Raw genomic sequence first — 21381 nt, forward strand, 5'->3', positions numbered from 1 at the left:
TCAGGCAACAACAAATTACATTTCTACAACACTTTGGATGTATTAAACTCTCCCAAAGTGCTTCAAACAAAATTTAATACCAAGCCACATAAGGAGACATCAGGTCAGATTCTGTCAAAGAAGTTGGTTTTATAGAAGGACAGAATGATGGAGAGGATTAAGGGGCGAATTCCAGAGTTTATGGTCCAGGCAGCTGAAAGCACAGCCACCAATAGTGGTGGGGGGGGGGGTGATTAAAATTAGGAATGCAAATGAGACCAGAATTGGAGGAATTTATTTTTATTTGTTCATGGGATGTGAGTGTTGCCAGTTCACAGGGTAGTGGTTCGAGATATACAAACTGGGAGGGGTGCAGCCATTCAGGGATTCAAACACAGGATTGAAAAGTTTAAATTTGATGCATTGCCTTATGTAGGTCAGTGAGCACAGACGAGGGCTGACCAGGACTTGGTGCAAGTTAGGGTAGGGGTAACATCTATTGTAGCAGGTCCCTGGGAGTCAAAATAGAGCAGAGCCTCTGAGACATCAGCTACTCAAGAATTTTTGTGGATGATCTCCTTGGGGGTCAACCGGAAAATGGTGCCATTGCAAATATTAATCCTCATAACTGCTACAGGGAAGGGAAGAATCATGAAATTAAAGCCCTTGCATACAATGAAAGTTTATTTAATTAATAAGATACAAGGAAGTAATTTCAAGGTCGTAACCTAATCTCAGGTTTCAAATAACATTTACAAACCTCACACTTATTAGTTTCCTGGTTTCTAACCTAATGTGACCCTCTTGATCACTTTAGCAACTTGTGATCACTTGTGGACAACTATCATTCTGGGGCTAAACTAGAAAATCAGCATCTCAAATTAAACAAGGCTGTTTGTGATCTTGTTGTCCAGTTTAACAATGAGCTAACCTTCCAGCCCCATATTCTCTCCATCACTAAGACCACCTACTTCTGTAGCATTGCCCTTCTACCTCAACTCATCTGCTGCTGAAACCCCTTGTCTGTGTCCTAGTTAATTCCAGCCTCAATTTTTCCAATGCTTTCCTGGCCAGTCTCCCACCTTCTACCCTGCACAGCTCACCCAATGGTCCATGCTGGTGTTTCTGCTCCACATGAGCCTCCTTCCATCCCGCTTCATCTCATCTGATCAACATATCCTTCTATTCCTTTCTCCATCATGTGTTTATTCAGCTTCCCCTTAAATGTATCTATACTATTCACCCCAACCACTCCCTGTGTTAGTGAGTTCCACATTCTCACCACTCCTTAGATAAAGAAGTTTCTCCTGAATTCTCTATTGGATTTATTAATTACTCTCTTATATTGATGGCTTCTAGTTTTAGTCTCCCTGAGCATTTGAAACATCTTCCACCCTATTGAACCCATTTGTAATCTTAAAGACCTCTGCCAGGTAAACTTCTTTATAATAATATTGGTGAATCAAAGAAAACAGACATTGCAGTAATTGAATTGGATTCATTACAAAAATGTGAACAGCAAGAGTAGGCCATTTGGCCCCTCGAGCCTGCTCTGCCATTTGATAAGATCTTGGCTGATCTGATTGTGGCCTCAACTTCACTTTCCTGTCTACCCCCGATACCCTTTGACTCCCTTGTCAATCAAGAATCTATCTAACTCAGCCTTAAAAATATTCAATCACCTAGCCTCAACTGCTCTCTGGAGAAGGGAATTCTACAAACTGATAACCCTCTTAGAGAAGAAAATTCTTCTCATCTCCAAGTTAAATGTCCAATTAAACTGACCCACTTATTTTGAAACTGTGTCCCATAGTTCTAGTCTCTTCCACATCCTTTCAGCATCCACCCTGTCAAGTCCCCTCAGGATCTTACATGTTTCAATAAGATCACCTCTCATTCTTCTAAACTCCAATGGGCACAGGCCCAACCTGTCCAGCCTTTCTTCATAAGATAATCCCCTTCATCCCAGGAATCAGTCAAGTGAACCTTCTCTGAACTGCTTCTAATGCAATTATATCCTTTGTTAAGTAAGGAGACCAGAACTGTACACAGTACACTAGGTGTGGTCTCATTAAAACACTGAGGCAAAACTTTCCTATTTTAATATTCCATTCCCCTTGCAATAAACCATAACATTTTATTTGCCTTCCTAATCACTTGCTGTATCCAGTTTGGTGACAGTTCTGAATTTATGACCTCCAACGATAACCTTAATGAGTCCATCTCTTGTCATAATTGACCTCCCAGAGGTTTCCTTTCTGGATCAGGAAGTCCGGGTCCCTTCTGTCCATCCTCTTAGTTCCAGCCTCTGACTAGGGATCAACCTCTGGATGCTCCAGTGCTGCCTCTAGAAGTTGACTATCTCTCTTGTTTCTCAGTGATCAGTATACTGAAGACATCATATTCAAGATGCAATCTGACCTGTACATTGTCCACTTTGACCATACTTGCAGGAGTGTTGTTGGCCTTGTAGACATTGTTAAAGGGACACTATGCCAACACTTTAACCCAAACTTTGATGTACAGACAGAACATCTTGTGGGGGATGCCACCTAACCTCCCACTCCAATTGCCAGCCTATGCTCACAATCTTATGATGTTGCGTTGTTGTGACATGGAATGCGCTGCCTGAAAGGACAGCGGAAGCAGATTCAATAGTAATTTTCAAAGGGATATATAATTATGGAAGAGAAATTTTGCAGAAATATGAGGAAAGAGCAAGGACAGTGGGATTAATTGGACAGTTCCTTCAAGGAGCCAGCAACAGGGGTGACGGGCTGAATGGCTTCCTTCTATGTTGCGTGATTCTATGCGCAAAGCTCTGTATCAGGAGCTCATGTTTCTTAAAAAGTAAATTAATCCCAATTTAACAGCAAAGAAAACAATATCAGGAGCTACTGCATCACAAGAAGGCAATAATTAATGAAGACATTGGGCAGAACTTTGCCCTTTGTTGGGTGGGCTTGGCGGGGACAGTCTGGAAGCCGACCACTGCCCCTGATCGGAGCTGGCCCACGATTTCCCGCTGGTGGGCCAATTAAGGCCCGCCCAATGTGAAATGCGTGCTGCAGCGCTCAACGTTGCCTGTGTGTTGGGGGGGCGGTGGGGGGGGGGGAGGTTGGGGTGGAAGAGGGCAAGTGGGGTAAGTGGGGAATCTCGCACATGCATGTGGCAGTGCGTTGGAAAAGCTCCCTGAGGCACAGAGCTGCCTCAGGGGGATAGAGGTTCTGAAAAACAAAAATAAAGAATTTTTAAATGTTAAAAACATGTCCCCTCATGTGACTCTGTCACATCAGCAGGGACGTATTATGAATGAGATGTAAGTTTTTTTATTTTATTTTTATTTGCTGTTGGAAGCCTCATCCCGCCCGTGGATGAGGTTTCCTAAAAAGTGTAAAGGCTGTTTGGCCTTTTCGCCTGCCCTGCCAACCATAAAGTTGGGTGGGCAGCAAAAAATTTAAGTTGATTAATACTTTAATGGTCTTAATAGGCCTTCTAACTGTCGGCGGGCATGCTGCCGACTTCCGCGCGTGCCTGCCGACCAAACTATCGTGTGACCGCACATTGACGTTGGGATGCTCGCCTGACGTCATCGCGCGTCATTTCACGCTCAAGCGGGTCGAGTGCCTGCCCGCCCACCGAGGTAAAAATTCTGCCCATTGTGAAGTTTTGCTTCTCTGCACGGAGGGATTGTGTAATGGGAGGAATCAGTGTGAATAAACTGCAGTTGTATGAAATTACGCTCTGTGGGCAATTTCAGCAAAATCAGGACAAGTGGGATGTGGCATAACAGGCCCAGCACCTTAAATTTACAGCACAGAAACAGACCATTTGGCCCACTAATCCATGCTGATGTTTACACTCCACACGAGCCTCCTCCCACCTCTCTTCACCTCTCCCCATCAACATATCTTTCTATTCCTTTCAGCCTCGTGTTTATCCAACTCATCTATACCGTTCATCTCACCCACTCACTGTGGGAGTGAGCTGCACATTCTCACCTCTCTCTGGGTAAAGAGGTTTCTCCTGAATTCCCTATTGGATTTATTAGTGAGTCTCTGATATTGATGGCCCCTCATTCTGGTCCTCCCCTCAAGAGGAAACACTCTCTCCCTACCTGCCCTATTGAACCCCTTTCATTGTTTCAGACCTCTAACAGGTCACCGCTCAGTCTTCTCTTTTCTGGAGAAAAGAGACTCAGCCTGTTCAGTCTTTCCTGATAATAATAACCACACACGATCTGATATCATTCTTGTAAATATTTTTTGGACCCAATTCTCTGGTGCCATTTTATAGTAATGGAGACCAGAGCCGTTCACGATACTCCAAGTGTGATCTAACCAAGATCCTGCAATGTTCAAAGCACAAGGATTTCCCCTCCCTCGCATTCCATTTGTTACCTTCTATAACTAGTTCTTGGAGCAGTGGGTCACTGCTTGATCCTCTCAGACCCGACCTGTTCGACTTCCTGCATCCTGATTCAGAATTCCTGCTCCGGGAGGAGTGCACGATGCAGAGTTGCAGTGAGTCGTTGAGAGAACCGCTCGGGGGATTGTTATCTGTAAAACAATGCAGGGGATAATCACATTATGTATCTCAAGCGGTAACCCCAGCCACATTGCTCCCTTGGACACTGTCAGCCATAGATTAGCCTCACCCTCTGAATCAGAAGGTCATTGTCTCAAGACCCGTTCCAGAGACTTGCACCAAGAATCTAAGATATCACCTCCCTCCACAGTACTGAGGGAGTGCTGCCCTGTTGGAGGTGTCGTATGAGGCATTAAATCAAGGCCCCTCCACCGGACATTCAAGACTTAATGGCCATTATTTCAAAGAAGAGCTGCAGAGTTCTCCATGGGCCTCAGCCAATATTTATCCCTCAACCAACATCATTAAAATAGATTATCTGGTAATTTATTACTCAGTGGTTTTTGAAATTGAGTGCACAAATTGGCCACTGTGTTGCCTACACTATAACGGTAACTACACTTCAAAAAGTACTCACATCAACAGTACAGCACGTTGGAGCTTCCCCAAGGTCACTATCATGAAGGGCAGGACCAGAGGGAAACCCAAATGTTTTGTCACTGAGTGGCGTGATTTTGGGAGGGAGAAATCAGGGCATAAATCAACCCGAGAAGACCTCACACTCCAAAGAGAGCTGCTTGAGAACAGCACGGACAGCAGCTCTCAAAGCACATGTTGAATTGAGAACAATGTACCGCTTAGACTAAACATTAAAGAAGTGGAGAGAAGGTCATTTGAAAAGGGATAAATCTTCTAATGTTTGAACCATGGAGAAGGCTGATTGAATTATTAAATTACTATTATTATTCCATTACGGGAAACGCACCAGAGAGGATGCAAAGCAGATTTACAAGGATGTTTTCAAGGGTGGAGAATTTTAGCTATGAGGGAAGATTGGATAGTTGTTTTCATTGGAACAGGGGAGGCTGAGGAGAGACTGAATTGAGATACGTAAAATTATGAGGGGCCAAGAAAGGGTGGTAAGGAAGAATCTATTTCCCAGGGGTACCGATTTAAAGTAATTGGTAGAAGGATTAGGGGGGAATTGAGGAGAAATTCTTCCACCCAGAGGGTGGTGAGGATTTGAAAGGATGGTAGAGGCAGAAACCCTCATCACATTTAAAAAACACTTGTATACATGCTTGAAGTGTCATAACCTACAGGCCTACAGACCAAGAGCTGGAAGGTGAATCAAACTGTTTGTTCTTTTTGGCCAGCACTGACATGATGGGCTGAATGGTCTCCTTCCATGCCACAGTACTTTCTATACTTCAATGAAATAGGATTGTGGTAACAGAATGCTATTTTCTGATATAGAGAAAGACCAAACAGTGTTTTACAAAGCATTTACAGCACAGAAAAAGGCCATTCAGGCCAACAGGTCCATGCTGGTGCTTGTGCTCCACACGAACCTCCTCCCAACCCCTCTGCATCTCACCCTACCACCCTATTCATCTCACCTTTTCATGATAGTTTTAACTCTATAGTCGCAGCTGGTATCAAGCTTGGCAATAGAAAGGTCAAGGGTGAAGCTTTCAGCCAGGAACATTAGAGTTGAGGAAATTATGAGGCCAACCCCAGTTCTTTATTGAGTCAGCTGACCGGAGCCCTGCCAATTTTGGCTTCACCCAACTCGGCCCATTGACCCTCACTGTTGGAGCTCATGTTAAAGAATAGGACACTGCAATATGGGGTTTGCAGGGTGCAACAAATACTTGGCGGCAAATCCTGGCAAGGAATCAACAACTTTGAGGACAGAAGAGAGAGAAAAATGACTGGAAAAGGACAAAGAAGAAAACAGATAAAAATTAAATGTTAAACTGGTGAAATCCAACTCTACTTTTAATTCTAGATTGGTATAATGGCATGTATTCTTGTGACCTGTTGTTAGTTTAGCAACCTTACAGCTATCAGCACTGAAGAACTTGCTATTATATATATATAATATATATATATGCTATATATAAATGACTTGGATGAAGGCACCGAAGGTGTAGTTGCTAAATTTGCTGATGACATAAAGATAGGTAGGAAAATAAATTGTGACATAGATAGGTTAAGTGATTGGGCAAAGATCTGGCAAATGGAGTATAATGTGGACAAATGTGAAATCGTTCATTTTGGCAGGAAGAATAAAAAAGAAGCTTATTATCAAAATGGTGAGAGATTGCAGAGCTCTGAGATTCAGAGGGATCTGGTTGTCCTAGTGCAAGAATCACCAAATGTTAGTATGCAGGTACAGCGAGTAATATGGAAAGCTAATAGAATGTTATTGTTTACTGTGAGGGGAATTGATTACAAAAGCAGGGAGTTTATGTTTCAGTTGTACAGGACATTGGTGAGACCACATCAGGAGCACTGTGTACAGTATTGGTCTCCTTATTTAAAGAAAGATGTAAATGCATTAGAAGCTGTTCAGAGAAGGTTTATTAGACTAATACCAGGAATGGGCGAGTTGTCTTATGAGGAAAGATTGCACAGGTTAGGCTTGTTTCGACTGGAATCTAGAAGAGTAAGAGATGCCTTAATTGAAACCTTTAAGATCCTGAGGGGTCTTGACAGGGTAGATGTGGAAAGGACGCTTCATCTTGTGGGAGAATCTAGAACTAGGGGTCACTGTTTAAAAATAAGGTGTTGCTCATTGAAGGCAGAGATGAGAATATATTTCTCTCAGATGGTTGAGAGTCTTTGGAACTCTCTTCCTCAAAAGATGGTGGGAGCAGAGTTTTTGCATATTTTTAAGGCAGAGATGGATAGGTTCTTGATTAATAAGGGGGTGAAAAGGTTATCAAGGGTAGGCAGGAATGTGGGGTTGAGGTTACAATCAGATCAGCCATGATCTTATTAAATGGTAGAGCAGGGTCAAGGGAACGAGTGGCCTATTCCTGCTCCTAATTCGTAAGTTTGTACGTTCATATAATGAATCATACAGCAGAGAGGGAGGCCATTAGGTCCATTGTGCCTATGCTAGCGCTTTGAAAGAGCAATCCAGTTAGTCCCATCATCCTTCCATCACACCACGCTCCCTCCAAGACTGCCAGCTCTTTCCTCATTGTCCTGCTTTTTTCTTTCTTTTTTCCAAGCAATTATCCAAATCCCTTTTGAAGGTCACCACCACCCTTTCAGGCATCGCATTTCAGAAAAAAATTCTCCTTATCTGTATTCAAAACACGTGCCATGTCAGTAGAGAAATAATAGCTGATCCTGTTCGGTTGATGGGGAAAATGCATTCGACATGCTTAGAGATACTGGAAGGTAAAAATTGCCTGGTATCTAATGCTTTTGTTGAGAGGGTGTTGGATGGGGAGAAGGTAGGAATTCAATAAACAGCTACAAAATCTACAGGTATGGCCAACACTTTGGCCTGTGTGGCCTTGTGCCAGTTACATCTCGAAGTCAAAGACTTTGAAGACTTACTCAGTGGTTCAACTGCCTTTACTGGGTAGAAGTAGGGACTACCAACTCCCCAGGATTGCCCTGGAGTACACAGGGATTAAGGATCTACCTGCTGCAAAGAAAAACCCAGGAGAAAAATCATAGAGGCAGTGAAAATAAAATATTTGAACACATCTGTTTAATAGTTATAAAGTTAGCAGACAAGGGGGAGAAAAGGCTGCTTGACTGACAGTCAAGTATCAAGTATCATCTAACTGGGTCATGAAGAAGCTGCTTGCTTCCCAAAGGGCCATGAGAAGGTAACGTATCAGGGAGATTGACATGGCAAGTGACCAATGGTGGGAATGTAGAGGTGGGGCATTTTGAGGCAGGAGGTCACATGATGAAACCTCTGGAAACACATCAGTGTTGGTGACCCTGAGGGGGTGGGATTATGCGCTGTTACTACTGCCTTACCATCTGATGTCCCACTTGATGTTCTTTCAGATGCCCCATCCATGACCTCTGTGACCTGCAAGCTCGAAACCTGGTAACATAAAACTGTCAAGTTAAAATAGAATATGTCCAAGGTCCTCTGCAATTTCAAAGAGATATTTTAAAATCACAGGAGGTTTTCTCATGGTTACTTTGCACCTTGTAAGGGGCATAAACAGTATCAGCTGCGACTCGGCTGGTAACACTCTTGTCTCTGAGTCAGAAGGTTGTGAGTTTAAGTCCCACTCCAGAGATTTGAGTGCTTAATCCAGGCTGACACTCCCAGTGCAGTACCATGGGAGTGCTGCAATGTCAGAGGTGCCATCTTTCAGGTGAGATTTTAAACCTAGGCCCCATCTCTTTCAGAGGGGGAAGATTGCGGGGTGGATGGGGTTGGGGGGGGTGGGGGGGGGTGGTGGCGGGTGGCGGTAACGTTGTTTCCCTAGTAATCCAGAGGCCCAAGTAGCTGGTAGAATTTAAATCAGTAATGGTGATTGTGAAACTATCATTGATTGTTATAAAAACCCTGGTTCACTAATGTCCTTTAGGGAAGAAAATCTAACTACATGTGACTCCAGATCCACAGCAATGTGGTTGACTCTTAGCTGCTCTTTGAAATGGCCTAAATTCAAGGGCAATCAGGGATGGACAACAACTGCTGGCTTTGCCAGTACCCCATGAAAGAGTAAATAGAAAAAAATCTGCCCTCTCAGGTCAATGTATAGTTCCCACAGCCAATCAAAGAAGTGCGGGGCAGTTTACTTCCTAGCCCAATATTAACCCCTCAATCAACGTCCCTTTTAAAAAGAAAGATTACCTGGGCTTTTATTACATTTCTTTTTTGTGGGATCATGCTGTGTGAAAATTGTCTGCCATTTCCCCTACAACAGTAGCCACACTTCAAAAGTACTGCGTTGGCTGTAAAGCACTTTGGGATGCTCTGAAGTCATGAAAGGCGCTATAGAAATGCAAGGTCTTGCTCGTTATTTGGAAGTGTCGGTTTACAGCATCAACAAGCCTTGATGCACTGTGCTAGGATACAGATCTACACATGCAATTTTTCACCGAAAATTCAGAAAATGCATAAATGCACGAAGAAAAGATTGGCGGCATCAGCCCTTACAGGACCCGTACTGTCCATCACTAAGCACGCAGTTTCAGGTGATCAATGTTAAAAAGCTCAATATTTAAAATAGCTTATAATCCTGGGCACCACACTTCGAAATCCTGGGCACCACACTTGCTAAATGTCTATTATCCAGGCTTGTGATTTAAAGTGGATCAGAATTAGTGCAAATTATTTTCGCTAATATGGAAAAATTTACAGTGCTATGGGGGGAAGGAGCAGTGGGGGGTGGGGCTAATTGAACAAAGAACAGGCAAGATGGGCCGAATGGCTCCTGTCAGTGCTGTAAGATCTTACGTTTCTTATAGCATTGTAAATTAGAAGACAAATATAATTTGTTTTGAAATTACTGCTGTGTCTAATGTTATTGGCTGCAGCAGAAACAACTTGCATTTATATAGCGCCTTTAACATAGCAATGTTATCGGGCAAATATCTTACACTGAGCCACATATTAGGGACAGGTGGGCAAAAGCTTGGTCAAAGAGGAAGGTTTTAAGGAGCATCAGAAAGGAGGAGAGAGAGAGGGGGAGAGGTACAGGGAGGGAATTCTAGAACTGAGGGCCTTGGCAGTCGAAGACAGATCTGCTAACAATTGAATGATGGACTTGGTGGATACTACACTAAGTCAGAATGGCTCTCATTGCCTCTCAAAAACCTTGAAACAAATCAGGGAAATAAATATCCCTGTGGATTTTACTGGCTGCCCGTGTCCTCAGCCTTGTAAACATAGATGGATATCTGAATGCCAGAAGTTAGCAATAGCGTAGCACTGACCCTTCTGTTATTGACTGAAACAATCTTTTATTTTTAGTTCTCTGACCTCAAGGGCATCCATACAATTGTGTCAACTGCGCCAGGGTTACCTGGATGAATTTCCTCAGAGCTGCCCATGCTCATTCTCCTGTTGTAACTACGTCAACAAATGGGGTGGAAATTGTGGCCCAGAAATTGGACGCAGCCGTGTCCCATTCACCAGGCAGAAAATGGCTGCTATTTCATTAAATATGGCAGGTACAGGCCGTGCCAGGAGTGTGGCACCCGCCGTCTTGCTGTCAGTGTCGGAAAAGCCTTTCAGGTAGGGCTGGGTGTAAACCTGGAGCTTCAGCACCTCCCTCCAAATGCCACACCCCCACCTTCCTCCCAATGGCCGCCCAACATGTACAACCTCGTAGCAAGAGCCTTCCCGTGGCCCATCAGAACACAAGCAGGAGCTTTATTACCCGATTGGATAATTCTTGTCTCTCGGCCTGTTTCTTTCTAACGCTAACAATTTTGCAGCAAAAGAGTTGAAAGATTTTTCTTCCAGCTTGTTGCTCCCAGCAATATCCTGGAGGTTGGTCTGCAATTCTCCCCACTTGCCCCTGCCTCACACTTCCCCTCCCCCAAGTTCCATTCACCCACTCCACTGCCCACTCCCCTCCCCTACTCCTCCCCCACTTGCCTCTCCTCCACCTCTACACTTCCCATTCCCCACTTCCACTCCCCTGCTTTCCCCTTACACCGCCCACCCACTGCCCCCTGCCCCACTTACTCCTCCCCATATCACTAGAAGGACTGTGTGCAGAGCTATGAGAGACAGGCCAGTGAAGCGAATAAAGGATTAAAAACAAATGTGAGATTATTAACATTTTATAATGATTATTCTCGCCTGCTATTACGTCGAGGTTAGTGGAGATGGAGGGAGGGCTGGTTTCAGCTCTACACGGATCATTGAGCTGTGATTCCAGACAATACGGTAGGAAGTGTATATGTGGCCTTGACTGACCCTGCAGTGATACACACGCATTTCCTACTGAGGGACTTAATGAAGTTACACCGAAAGGAAAACTCTGGCTCAGCAGAAAATAACTGTGCAAAGGAAGAAAAAACATCCCTAAGAGCTTTCCAGCCAATGAAGTATTTTTGAAGTATGTTCAATGTTGAATGTAGTAAACACAGCAGCCGATTTGCACACATCAAACTCCCGTAGATAGCAATGTAACAATGGCCAGATAATTTTGTTTCATTGAGGATTGGTTGAGGGATAAATATTGCCCGGGATACCAAGGAGAACTCCGCTGCTCTTTTTTGGAATGGTGCCTTGGGATGTATCTCAAAGGGCAGGCGGGGCCTCAGTTTAACATCTGATCTGAAAGATGATACCCTCGATAATGCAGCGCTCCCTCAGTACTGCACTGGGAGCGTCAACCTGGATTTTTGTGCTCAAGCTTTGGAGTGGGACTTGAACCCACAACCTTCTGATTCAGAGGTGAGGCTGTGATCCACTTAGTCATGGCTGACCCAATATTCACCTGTGTAAATTAAGAAGGCTTCAGTTTTGATCCTTGTCCTATTCTGAGACCTGTGATCTCAGAGTTATGGTGATAATGGCAAAGGCTCGAGTTGAAAGGCAAGCACCAGCATGATAGGCTGAATAGCCATGGATTGATGGTGGTTCTACCACTGGCCTCAGTCCCCTGCTGGACTACAGAGGGTGGAGAAACAAGCCATGCAGGTTTCCTGCAGCTGATCACTACCTTTGTGACCTGTGGCCTGTCACAGCAAATGCCAAAAGAGTGAATAACGGGATTGGGATGAACTCTGAGATACGATCATGGGTGAATTGTTCACATGTAAGAAATGAACAGAATAATATGCCGGGGCGGGGGGGCAGGGTGCGGATGGCTCGGCTCCCGATATACTCCACGCCGACCCGCTCCACCACCATAAAGGGCCATGGGGTGGAATAACAAGGGCCGACTGGGACCTTTATTGGGATGGAAATCCCACCCACTGTAGCTGCAGCTACATCAGTCCCAACAGCGCCAGGAAGGTGTCAGTGGCCACTGCCGGGAGTGCAGAAGGAAGAGAAGGTCAAGGGTCATGGATCTCCAGAGCAGCTAAGTCTGGGGCCTTGGGCCAGGAGGGTTTGAGTAGATCAGGTGGGCAAGGGTGGATTCGACCTGTAATCAACAAAGGGCAGCCCCCAAAGTACAACCCCCCTTCCTTCCTGCCCTTAAAACGTTTGATTAAAAATTGGGCTTCCCACTCCCATTCCGCTGACCTCACCAAATGTTTTATGGAGGGGGAACATATTATCAAGGTCAATTGGCTTGAAAATAGGACAGAGCCAGCCGAGGTGGCAGCACGGTGGTATACAGTCGGGAGGGAGTTGCCTTGGGAGTCCTCAACATCAACTCTGGATCCCATGAAGTCTCATGGCATTAGGTCAAACATGGAGAAGGAAACTTCCTGTTCATTACCAAATACTCCCTCAGCTGATGAATCAGTGCTCCTCCATGTTGAACACCACTTGGAGGAAGCACTGAGGGTGACAAAGGCGCAGAATGTACTCTGGGTGGGGGACTTCAATGCCCACCACAAGTGTGCCTCAGTAGCACCACTACTGATCAAGCTGGCCGAGTCCTAAAGGACATAGCTGCTAGACTGGGTCTGCACCACATTCCAAACCCATGACTGCTACCATCTAGAAGGACAAGGGCAGCAGACACAGGGAAACACCACCACCTGGAAGTTCTCCTCCAAACCACTCACCATCCTGACTTGGAAATATATCACCGTTCCTTCGCTGTCACTGGGTCAAAATCCTGGAACTCCCTTCCTAACAGCACTGTGGGTGTACCTACACCACAGGGACTGCAGCGGTTCAAGAAGGCAGCTCACCACCACCTTCTCAAGGGTAATTAGGAATGGGCAAAAAATGCTGGTCCAGCCAGCACTGCCCACATCCCATGAACGAATACAAAAATAGTCTTGTCAAAATCAAATTTGGCTTTCTGCCTTTTAAGCTTGATTTTTTTCTACTTGCCTGTTACTACTTCTGCTTTCAGTAGATTTTTTGCTATTGGCAGAGTAGTTTGGGTGTGGCATGACATTAGCCTTTGGACTGGACTATTTTCCATGCCTTCAGTTAAGTGTGTTTCTCCACTCGGGAATTGCCTTGTATACATCCGTGCTCGATTCGCTCAATTTCTTGACCTGTCCTTTGGCGATTTTCACTGCCGCCTCAGCCTTTCCATTCAACTGGGGATAGTGTGGAGATGATGTGTGGCCCAATCCTGAAACGGCTAGATTTTTCACTTGTGAGCTAAGGACCATTGTTACTCATCACAATGTCTGGAATGTTGTCACAACTGAAGTGTGCTTTCAAGCATTCTACTATCTCTCCAGTCATTGTTGAAGTCAGCTGGTCTAGCTCCCAGTAGTCAGGATAGTAGTCTAGAGTGACAAGATAATCAATTCCTGCTATAATGAAGAGGTCTACTCCCAGCTTCATCCATGGTCTGTCTGGGATGTCATGTGTCATCAACCTCTCTCTAGCCTGTTTAGCTTGATATTTGTTATAAACACTGCACTGGCTGATGTGGTCCTTCATTGCATTGCTCATCTTTGGCCAGTAGAGCACTTCTCTTGCCTTCCTCAGACTCGATTTCATTCCTTGATGGCTTGCATGGATGTGCTTCAGCATCGCTCCTCTCAGCTCCTTAGGAATAATGACTCCACTTCCTTTGTACAGGATGGCATCTTGGGTTGTCAATTTGTCTTGGTGTGCTCAATATACTCTTGTGACCACAGGTGTGTGCTTGATGCTCTTAGGCCATCCTTTCATTACTACTTCTTGCAGCACTTGGAGAGTTGCATCTTGTTGGGCTGTTTGCTTGATTGGAGCAAGGCGCTTGTCTATCACATTCAATGTCTCTGCTGGGTTGATAACCTCCAGAGCATGTCGAGCTGCTGCCTTACATTGAATCTGTTGTAGCTTCCTCAGCTTTCTTCATGGGAAGCACTGCTCTCAACAGCATGTCTACGATATACAACTGTTTCTTTTGCTTGCTTGTCACATCCAGATGATATCTCTGTAAACAACATTACATCCTTTGCTGACACTCTGGAGCAGATAGTACGGTTTGAGAAAAATGCTTTAAAGTGGTTTGTGGTCAGACTCCACTGTTATTTTGTCTCCCGCAAGCAGGTATTGATAAAAGTGCTCACAAGCAAAAACAATAGCCAGGCACTCTTTCTTAATCTGAGCGTAGCATCATTCTGTTTGCATTTACGCCCTGGGTGCAAATGCAACTGGTTGTCCTTGCTGCATTAGGGTTGCTCCAAGACCTGTCTCACTAGTGCCACAAGTTAACTTCATCATTGTCATCACAGTGCCTTCAGCATTGGTTCTGTTGTCACCAGTTGTTTGATTTTGGTGAGCGCTGCTTCTTGTTCTGTGCCCCAATACCACAGCATGTCCTTGACAGCGAGCTTGCGTAGTGGTTAACCTTGCAGTGACAAATTAGGCAAAAACTTTTGCTAGGTAGTTGACGAATCCAACAAATCACTGCACTGCTTTCACATCTGTTGGTCGCTGCCTCACTGCTCCAGCTGTCACCTTGTCAGGATCCGGGCAAAGACTTCTTGCTGTCAGTACATGACCTATGGTTTTTTTTATTCATGGAAGACATGTAAACAAGTGCAAATTGACCCTGAGCAGTTGTGTCTACACAAGGGTGAAATGACTGTCCTTACAACCTGAGAGAGAGGAGGGAAAAGGGAGTTTGCAAGAGGAACTGTTGTGCTATTTTATTAACTTTTTTTTTAAAAAGAGGAAACAGCATTTTTGAGAACATCATTGCAACTACAATCATGAGTCCATCTTGTTCCTCCTGGTTATGGCAGCAATGTAAGTATGTTGCATAATGTGACTTTTATTGTTAGAAAATATAAATTTAAATTTAAATAGCAGACATTGCAGTGAAGATAGAATTTACAGCACAGAGATAGGCCGTTTGGCCCAAATGGTCCAGGCTCCACATGAACTCCCTCCCTCTCTACTTTATCTCCCTCTATCATCATTTCCTTCTATTCCTTTCTCCTTGTTTTTCAGTTTCTTTTTAAACACATCTCACCTCAATCCCTCTCCTCGTGAGAGCGAGCTCCACATTCTGACCACTTCTCTGAGTGAAGAAGTTCCTCTTGAATTTCTTTGTGACTACAGCATCTTATACTGATGGCCCCTAATTTTGGTCTCCCCTCAAGTGTTAAAATCTTATTTATATCTATCCTACCCAACACATCATAATCTTAAAGAACTCTTTGGGGTCGCCCCCTCAGCCTTCCCTTTCCTACAGAAGAAAGAAAATAAGTTTTTTTTTAAAAGTAAGGAATATAAAGATTGACAGTTGAGGTAGGAATCTTCATCAGAACTGGGTTAAAATTCTCAACCTTGTTTTCAATCTCTCTATGAGTCTTTCCCCAGCCTACAAATCTCCAAGATCTCTGCGCTTCTCCAATTCTGATCTTCTGCGTTTTTTTAAAAATTCGTTCACAGGATGCGGACATCGCTGGCTAGGCCAGCATTTATTGCCCATCCCTAATTGCCCTTGAGAAGATGGTAGTGAGTTGCCTTCTTGAGCCACTGTAGGTACACCCACAGTGCTGTTAGGGAGGTATTTCCAGGATTTTGACCCAATGACAGTGAAGGAAAGGCGATATATTTCCAAGTCAGGATGGTGAGTGGTTTGGAGGGGAACTTCCAGGTGGTGGTGGTTCCCATGTGTCTGCTGCCCTTGTCCTTCTAGATGGTAGCGGTTGTGGGTTTGGAAGGTACTGTCTAAGGATCCTTGGTGAGTTCCTGCAGTGCATCCTGTAGATGGTACACACTGCTGCTACTGTACGTCAGTGATGGAGGGAGTGAATGTTTGTGGATGGGGGTGCCAATCTAGCGAGCTGTTTTGTCATGGATGGTGTTGAGCTTCTTGAGTGTTGTGAGAGCTGCACTCATCCAGGCAAGTGGGGAGTATTCCATCACACTCCTAACTTGTGCCTCATAGACTGTGGTCAGGATTGAGTTACTCGCTGCAAGATTCCTAGCTTCTGACCTGCTCTTATAGCCACAGTATTTATATGGCTAGTCCAGTTCAGCTTCTGGTCAATGATAGCCCCCAGGATGTTGATAGTGAGGGAGTCAGTGATGGCACTGAATGTCAAGGAGCGATGGTTAGATTCCATCTTGGTGGAGATGGTCATTGCCTGACACATGGATGTACTTGAATCCATTCCTATTCAGTTGCAATTTTTTTCTTGTTCAGCTTCAGGTTCATCTGGCGAGTTCTCTCTAGCAGTCGCACTAGATTCTGATCATAGTCAGTAGTGGCTTCTTCCATTGTGTCCTCACATGATCCACTACAGTTTCCACATTGGGGAGATCACTGACCATCTCATGCTGTTGATACTCTTCTGGAGCTGTTAAAATGCCAAACAGCTTGTGCAACCATCTGTATCTCCTGAACAACGCTCAGAATGTAGTTAGAGAGCTGCTGCTGGCATTAAGCTTCACTTGCCAGGAACCATCCTTCGCATCTAGGGTAGTAAAACTCTTTACCTTGGCAAGTTGTGGCAAAATTCCTTCAATGGTTGTCATGGGTAGTGAGATCTCTTCAGTGCTTTATTTAGATCCTTTGGTTCTATAAATACTGTCAGATTTCCAGGTTGTTTCACTGTTATCATGCTGCTAGGCCAGTCTGTTGGAATTGTCACTTTCTTGATTACTCCATTCTTTTCCAGCTCTTCTACCTTGTCTTTTAGGCTTGACTTGCGGGCAGCTGGAATTCTTCTCGGCAGATGCTGAAATGGTCTTATACTCTCATCTACTTCAAGATGACATTCTGTAGGTAGACATCCAAACTCTGTAAACACATCTTCGTACTCCTCTAGGATCTGTTTGGCAGTCATGGTTTAGTGTGCTGAGACACATTGTGAACCTCTGTTGGCACGTTTAGGGTTATCAGTCCAAGCTTTAGGCTTGCTCCAGCTGAGATGAGTGGCTGTTGTATACTGGCTGTGATCTGAAACTCCAGAACTTCCTTCTTGCCATTGCATTGGGCTCTCACATTACTCTGTCCTCTCGGTATGAGTATCTTGCCATCATATAGCCTCAACCTTACTTTCGACGGCTTCATTTTTGGATCCTCCAGCAGGCATCATTCTAACAGTCACAAACCATTTATCACCTACAGACTTGACAGAACCAACTTTTTGTATTGTGCATAGTTCTTCATCAGACTCTGCAGTGGCCATCTGTACAGGCAGGGTTTGCTTCTTTCTAGCCAAATACTTGTGTGTGAAATGCTTCTTGCGGTTAAAACACTGCTTTCCCCACCTCAGCCAATGCTTCTTTTCCTTTGTATGGTGTCCTCCACAGGACTTGCATTCTGCCCTTTTTCTGTGATAGTTGTACTCTTTCGACCCAGAATATGTCTCAGCATAATGTATCTCCTGGTCTGTTCTGTCATACATTTGCTCTAGCTGATGTTTTACAACCTCCGTGTTCCTGCATACAAATATCACTTTCTTGAGAGTAAGTTTCTCCTCTCTCAGTAGACTTGCTCTCACTGTCAGGTCTCTTATGCCTGAGACAATTCTATCTTTAATTAGATCATCTTTTAGTTGCCCAAATTCACATGATTCTGCAAGTTGGGTTGGTGCTGTCACATGGACTCTTTCACCTTGGGCCCCAATGTTGAACACATTCCGTTCATAAGTTACATTTACTTGGGGTTCTCGTGGTTTTGCCATTACAATTGGAAATGCCAGTTCTCCACATATCACCTTTCATTTCAACAGTAGCTGAGAGTAGAAAATTTACAGCCATTTTTGTCTCACCCAGTATTTTACTTGCAGCCTTCAGCTTTTCCTTGTCTGTGTATTTTTTCAGCAGTTTGGAACATTTCAGCGTTTCTTTTTCAGTAGTTGTGGCTTCTCTTCCAGCTTTTCAAAACTCAATCTTAGCTCCATTTCTGACACCATGTTGTGAGCTCAAAGACTACAGTCTTTCTGTATAGGGGCTTTATTGAACTGAATGGAACATGGCTGCCCCTGGGCTTTCCCTCATGGCAGAGGTCACATGACTATGACAAGCCAAGTAGGACAATTAGTAACAATTGCATTTCAAAACCCAATTTTGGCACCCACCCACTCCAGGCATTATGGCGGAGAAGTTAAGGGTGGACAGGAAGGTGGTTGGATGGTCACCCACCCAAATTTACATGCTTCCCCCACCCACCATGGGAAACATGCCTACTGGGGGCACATAAAATTCAGCCCAATGTGTAAGTGTATCCCAGAATGTAAAATTCCTCTCAGGAATGGAGAGGAGAAAAATAAATCCTCAGCCAACACTACACTCAAACAACAACTTGCATTTATACAGCACCTTTAACATTGTAAAATATCCCGGGGCATAGGAGACTGATAATGAAGGTAAAAGCCCATGGGGTCGAAAGCAATTTGGCAAATTGGATCCAGAATTGGCTGAGTGGCAGGAAGTAGAGAGTGATGGTCGAGGGATGTTTTTGTGACTGGATGCCTGTGTCTAGAGGGGTTCCACAGGGATTGGTGTTGGGTCCCTTGCTGTTTGTGGTATATATAAACGATTTAGACCTGAATGTAGGAGGGTTGATCAGTAAGTTTGGGAATAACACGAAATTGGTGGGGTGGTAAATAGTGAGGAGGATAGCCTTAGGTTACAGGAGGATATAGACAAGCTGGTCAGATGGGCTGAGCAGTGGCAAATGGAATTTAATCCGGCTAAGTGTGAGGTGATGAGGGTCAGAAACCCTCATAACATTTAAAAATATTTGGATGTGCACTTGCAATGCCATGCAAGGCAATGGGCCTAGTGCTGGAAAAAGGGATTAGAGCAGTTAGGTACTTGTTTGACCGGCGCAGTCTCGATGGGCTAAAGGGCCTTTTTCTGTGCTGTAGACCTCTATGACTCTATGAGGTGCTTCACAGGAGGATTATCAAAAAGCTTGACACTGAGCCACATAAGGACAGCGGGAGATGGTGACATAGTGATAATGTCACTGGACTAGTAGTCCAGCAGCCTGGGTTAATGCTCTGGGAACATGGGTTCAAATCCCACCAAGGCAGTTGGGATTTAAATTCAGTTAATATAAAATCTGGAATCACGGTGACCATGAAACTGCCACTGACTGTCATGAAAAACCCATCTGGTTGCCCTTCAGGGAAGGAAGCCTTACTGTCCTCGTCTGGCCCACATTTGACTCCAGATCCACAGTAATGTGGCTGACTCTTAATTGCCCTCTGAAATGGCCTGGTAAACCACTCAATTCAAGGGGCAATTAAGGATAGGCAACAAATGTGACACCCACTATTCCATGAAAGAACTAGAAGAACTTGGTTAAGTATGTCGATTTTATGGAGTGTCTCAATAGAGAGAGAGAGATGTTTGGGTTTAGGGACAGAATTGCTGTGGTGGGATTTGAACCCATGTTCCCTGAGCTGGTCTGGGTGTCTGGGTCTTTCACGGCTGAAGACATGGGCACCAATGGTGGAATGTTGGAAATAGGGGATGCTCAAGAGGCCAGAAATGGAGGAGCACAGATGTCTTGGAGGGGTGCGGGGCTGGGAGAGGTTACAGTGGTAGGGAGGGGCGAGGGCATCGAGTGATTTGAAAACAAGGTTGAGAATTATAATGTTGCAGGATCAGAAGCTAACGTAGATCAGTGAAAAAGTGGCAATGTTAGACAGATTTTTGATAGACAAGAGATTCCAGGGTTATGGGGAAGGGGGTGGGGGGGAAACAGGAGAGTGGAGTTGAGACCACAATCAGGTGGCCATGATTTTCTTGAATGGCAGAGCAGGCTCGAAGGGCCAAATGGTCTACTCCTGCTCCTATGTTCCTTCCTACAAAAGAAGCATTTGTTGGGGGGTGACTGAATCACTTCCTTTCAACCCTGTCCATGCACATAACTCTTTCCTCCTCACCGCCCCCCCCCCGCAACCCCCCCCCAACCCCCACCCCACCCCACCGCCCCCCCCACCGGTAACTAACTATCCCACAGAATGAGAAGCCTTTCAATTGTACAAAACACAAAAGCAAAACCGGTGACCGATAGAGGACAAGCCATCAGCCCCTCCCCAAAATTAAACTTCACCAGCACCGTAGACCACTCAACTGAGAAACGTATAAAAACTATGGATATTCATAAACAACACATACATCAAATCAGGAAAGACAATGCCTGGCAACATGAGGAAGGAAGTGTTCAGGATTAAGTCAATCCTCTTTCACGGCTGGGCCGAAGGGGAAGTGATGTAGCTGATGCTCCTTGGGCTGGGGTGGGGGGGAGGCGGAACGCAAGTTTTCCACCCGGGACCACTGCCATGTAGCAGCTTGATATTTAAACAAACAGGGGAATAAACCCAAGAAGCAGCAGCTAAGGGGACTGTGAAGTCATTCAAAGCCAGGCCTACCCCAATTTCGCAAGCAGGGTTCAAATCTCCCTGAGTGTCAAAAGGCTGAAACTAGCTGTCACTTTTAATCGAATTAAAAAAAGGCATTGAGGCTTTTTTCTGATTTCTGTCCACATTCCTGTTTGGACATTCTATCCATCTAATTCTCTCATTGAACCTAATCGAAACCAAGAAAGAACCTGCATTTCTACAGCACCGTTCACGGCCTCAGGACACCCCAAAGCCATGTTGCAACCAATGAGGTTTCTTTCTGAAGTGAAGTCGCTGTTGTAATGTAGGAAATGCAGCAGTTTGCGCACAGCAATATCCCCCAAACAGCAACATGATAATGACTAGTGCACCTGACAAGAACCAGGGAACAAGCTGACTGGCAGCATCCAAACGAGTGCCCAGCAGTTAAAATCTGTCGAACACCCGGCTTAAACACGTGGGTGGGAACAGTGCCACAAGTTCAGATCAGGTCCCCTTCCAGGGACCTGAGCAAAAAATCTAGGCCAACGCTCCAATGCAGCACTGAAGGACTGTTGCACTGCCCAAGATGCCACCTTTCGGATGAGGCAATAAACCAAGGCCCTGTCTGCCCTCTCTGATGGATGTAAAAGATCC

The 21381-nt window shown here is 44.9% G+C and overlaps 1 protein-coding gene across 4 annotated transcripts in view; it reads right to left on the reverse strand.

Moving 5' to 3' along the window:
* Nucleotides 1-21381, reverse strand: part of fam189a2 (family with sequence similarity 189 member A2) — a 109541-nt gene that overhangs the window by 2878 nt on the left and 85282 nt on the right. For all 4 annotated transcript variants that reach the window (XM_041186785.1, XM_041186784.1, XM_041186787.1 and 1 more), the window contains 2 exons: nt 8359-8428; nt 4380-4538 (listed from right to left, as the gene is read on the reverse strand). In XM_041186785.1, the coding sequence (XP_041042719.1) occupies nt 4380-4538; nt 8359-8428 (229 nt within the window). The remainder of the gene's footprint in view (nt 1-4379; nt 4539-8358; nt 8429-21381) is intronic.

This window comes from Carcharodon carcharias, chromosome 4, assembly GCF_017639515.1.
Source record: "Carcharodon carcharias isolate sCarCar2 chromosome 4, sCarCar2.pri, whole genome shotgun sequence".
Taxonomy (NCBI): Eukaryota; Metazoa; Chordata; class Chondrichthyes; order Lamniformes; family Lamnidae; genus Carcharodon; species Carcharodon carcharias.